This window comes from Meleagris gallopavo, chromosome 2 (genome assembly GCF_000146605.3).
Source record: "Meleagris gallopavo isolate NT-WF06-2002-E0010 breed Aviagen turkey brand Nicholas breeding stock chromosome 2, Turkey_5.1, whole genome shotgun sequence".
Lineage (NCBI taxonomy): Eukaryota > Metazoa > Chordata > Aves > Galliformes > Phasianidae > Meleagris > Meleagris gallopavo.
Window position 1 is genome coordinate 70,070,900 of NC_015012.2, and position 2,230 is coordinate 70,073,129.

At 58.7% G+C, this 2,230-nt stretch overlaps 1 protein-coding gene across 1 annotated transcript; it reads right to left on the reverse strand.

Annotated features, from left to right (window-relative positions):
* Positions 1–1,446: 1,446 nt before the first annotated feature.
* PRDM13 (PR/SET domain 13) lies at positions 1,447–2,229 on the reverse strand (the record flags this gene model as incomplete). The annotated part of the gene is made up of 1 exon (XM_010707590.1): positions 1,447–2,229. A coding segment is annotated over one exon (783 nt), but the record flags the coding sequence as incomplete, so codon positions are not given.
* Position 2,230: the final 1 nt, after the last annotated feature.

Genomic DNA, 2,230 nt, shown 5'->3' on the forward strand with positions numbered 1-2,230 from the left:
CGGGGCAGAGCGTCGGTCCGGCGCCCCGGTGGGTATATAGCGATTATGTGGGTGCCCAGCCCAAACAAAGGAAAAGTCCTAAATCCTACAGCTTTTCTAACTAAAACCTCTATATGCAATCCGAACCCGGCATATGAGTTTTCATTTCCTATTGCTGGTGGGCATGTTTAGCTCTCTGCGAGCAGAGGGGGAGTCCGTCTGCAGCTGGGATTCCCTCACCCCCTGGGAGCAATTCCTGTTCGCCATCACCTCAGCCTGGGCTGAAATAGGGTCCGGCGCCAGGAACTCACGGGCTCATGATGTCCGAATGGGTCGCGAAGGTTCATCAGCTGCCCGGGAGCAGCGGGATTTACACAGAACGGAGAATTCCCGACAATTTTAGCTGAGCGCGTTGCCGGATTCCCACACAAGGGAAGCACAAATTGACGGATGATCATACCAACAGCGGTTCTAAGGGGTTTTTTTGCAGGTTTTACAGATCACTAATGGGCAAAGCAAACTGATGGCACGGAGCCCTTAGCATCTCTGCACAGACTTTTCTCAAATTATATATATATATGTGTATTATATACACATATATTCGAGCCGTTGGCATAGAGAAGAGCGAATCGAGCAGGTTTGCTCTTTTGTTTTTCCGGGTGAGTGAACGAAAATATTCGGAGAAAGCATTATGACCAATGGTCGGGTAACGCCCGACCCAAGGAGGCTGCGTTCGGGAGTTCAGCCGCGCTGCCCCCTCGGAGCGTTATGCAGAAACCTCACTGACAGCACCGACAGTACTTTGCCTGCAACTTTATTTTAAAAATAAAAAAAAAGAAAGAAAGAAAAGAAAGAAAGAAATAAAAATACTGGCATGACAAACCGGAACCAGAACCGAAATACTGCATCCACTGTACATCATTCGTTAAAAAAACAAACATACAGCACAGTTGTATTCTACCAAACAGAGAGTGTGTATTTCCTTTGAAATGATATAGTGCGTGCTTTAGATTCATGCTTCTCGATATTTATTTTACATCTGTTCCGCAAATATTATCTGTTATAAATAATTGCCACTCGATCAGATGGTGCACCTGCTACGTACGGACCTCTCCAGTGCTGCGAGTGGGGCTTTTTGCCACTTTTTCTCTCCCTAGTTTTCGCCTTCGCTGCTTTTTCCCCAGACAGCTGTCGGTATTTGCCCACCGTAATCGCAGCAGTGCCGCTCCGTCGGGACCCGAGCACCGCGGCGGAGCCCGTAGCGGCACTGCAGAGCCGGCACTGCGACTCCCGCCGCCGGCACCCGCGGGAGGAGAGGACGCAGAGAAGAGCCGTTCCCCAAAGGCACAATTTCCTCCACGCGGCGGTACAGCAGCGAGGGGCGGTGCGCGGCACTCGGGCAGCGCACCGGAGCTGCACCGGGAGCCGGGGTTCGGCCCCGTCTCAGAGCTCCGGGGGCTGTCGGCGCTACTGCTGCCGGGTCCTGCCGCCGCTCTCGGGCTCGCTCTGGTCGTCGGTGAAGCAGACGTCCACGTCGCTCTCGTTGTCAGTCTTTTGGTCGCGCTCGGCGGGCGCGTAGCCAGAGTCACTGCGCTCCTCGGCCGCCTTGCCGAGGCCCTGCCCCGGGTGCCGGGATTTGACGTGCCGCTCCAGGTCGCGGCGCCGCACCAGCACCTTGCCGCAGTACTCGCAGCGGTAGGGCGTGTTGCCCTCGGCGTGCAGACGGATGTGCTTGTTGAGGTTGCTGGGGTCCCCGAAGGGCCGCAGGCACACCTTGCACTTGAGCGGCTTGTAGCCGGTGTGAGTCCGCATGTGGATCTTCAGCCCGTACTTGCGGGAGTACAGCTTGCCGCAGTACAGGCACAGGTGCCCGGCCTTGGCCTTGCCGCCCGCCGCCCCCGCCGCTCCCGCGGGCAGCGCCTCCAGCCGTCCGCGCCCCTTCTCGGCCGCCAGCTCGGAGAGCTGCTGCGTGTGCATGGCGATCTCGCGGTCGATGCCGGCCAGCGAGCCCAGCTCTGCGGCGTGCAGCCCGGCGGCCGGCCCGCCGAAGTACGGCACGGCCTCGGGGTACTTGAGCAGCCCGCCCAGGTGCAGCTTCAGCGGGTAGTAGGGCGCAGCGCCGTACAGCAGCTCCCCGCCGTACACGGTGAGCGGCATCACGGGCAGTCCGCACTCCCCCGCGTACGCCTTCAGCCCCTCAAAGGGCGGCAGAGCGAACCGCTCCAGCGCGCCGCCGGGCAGCGGCGGGCAG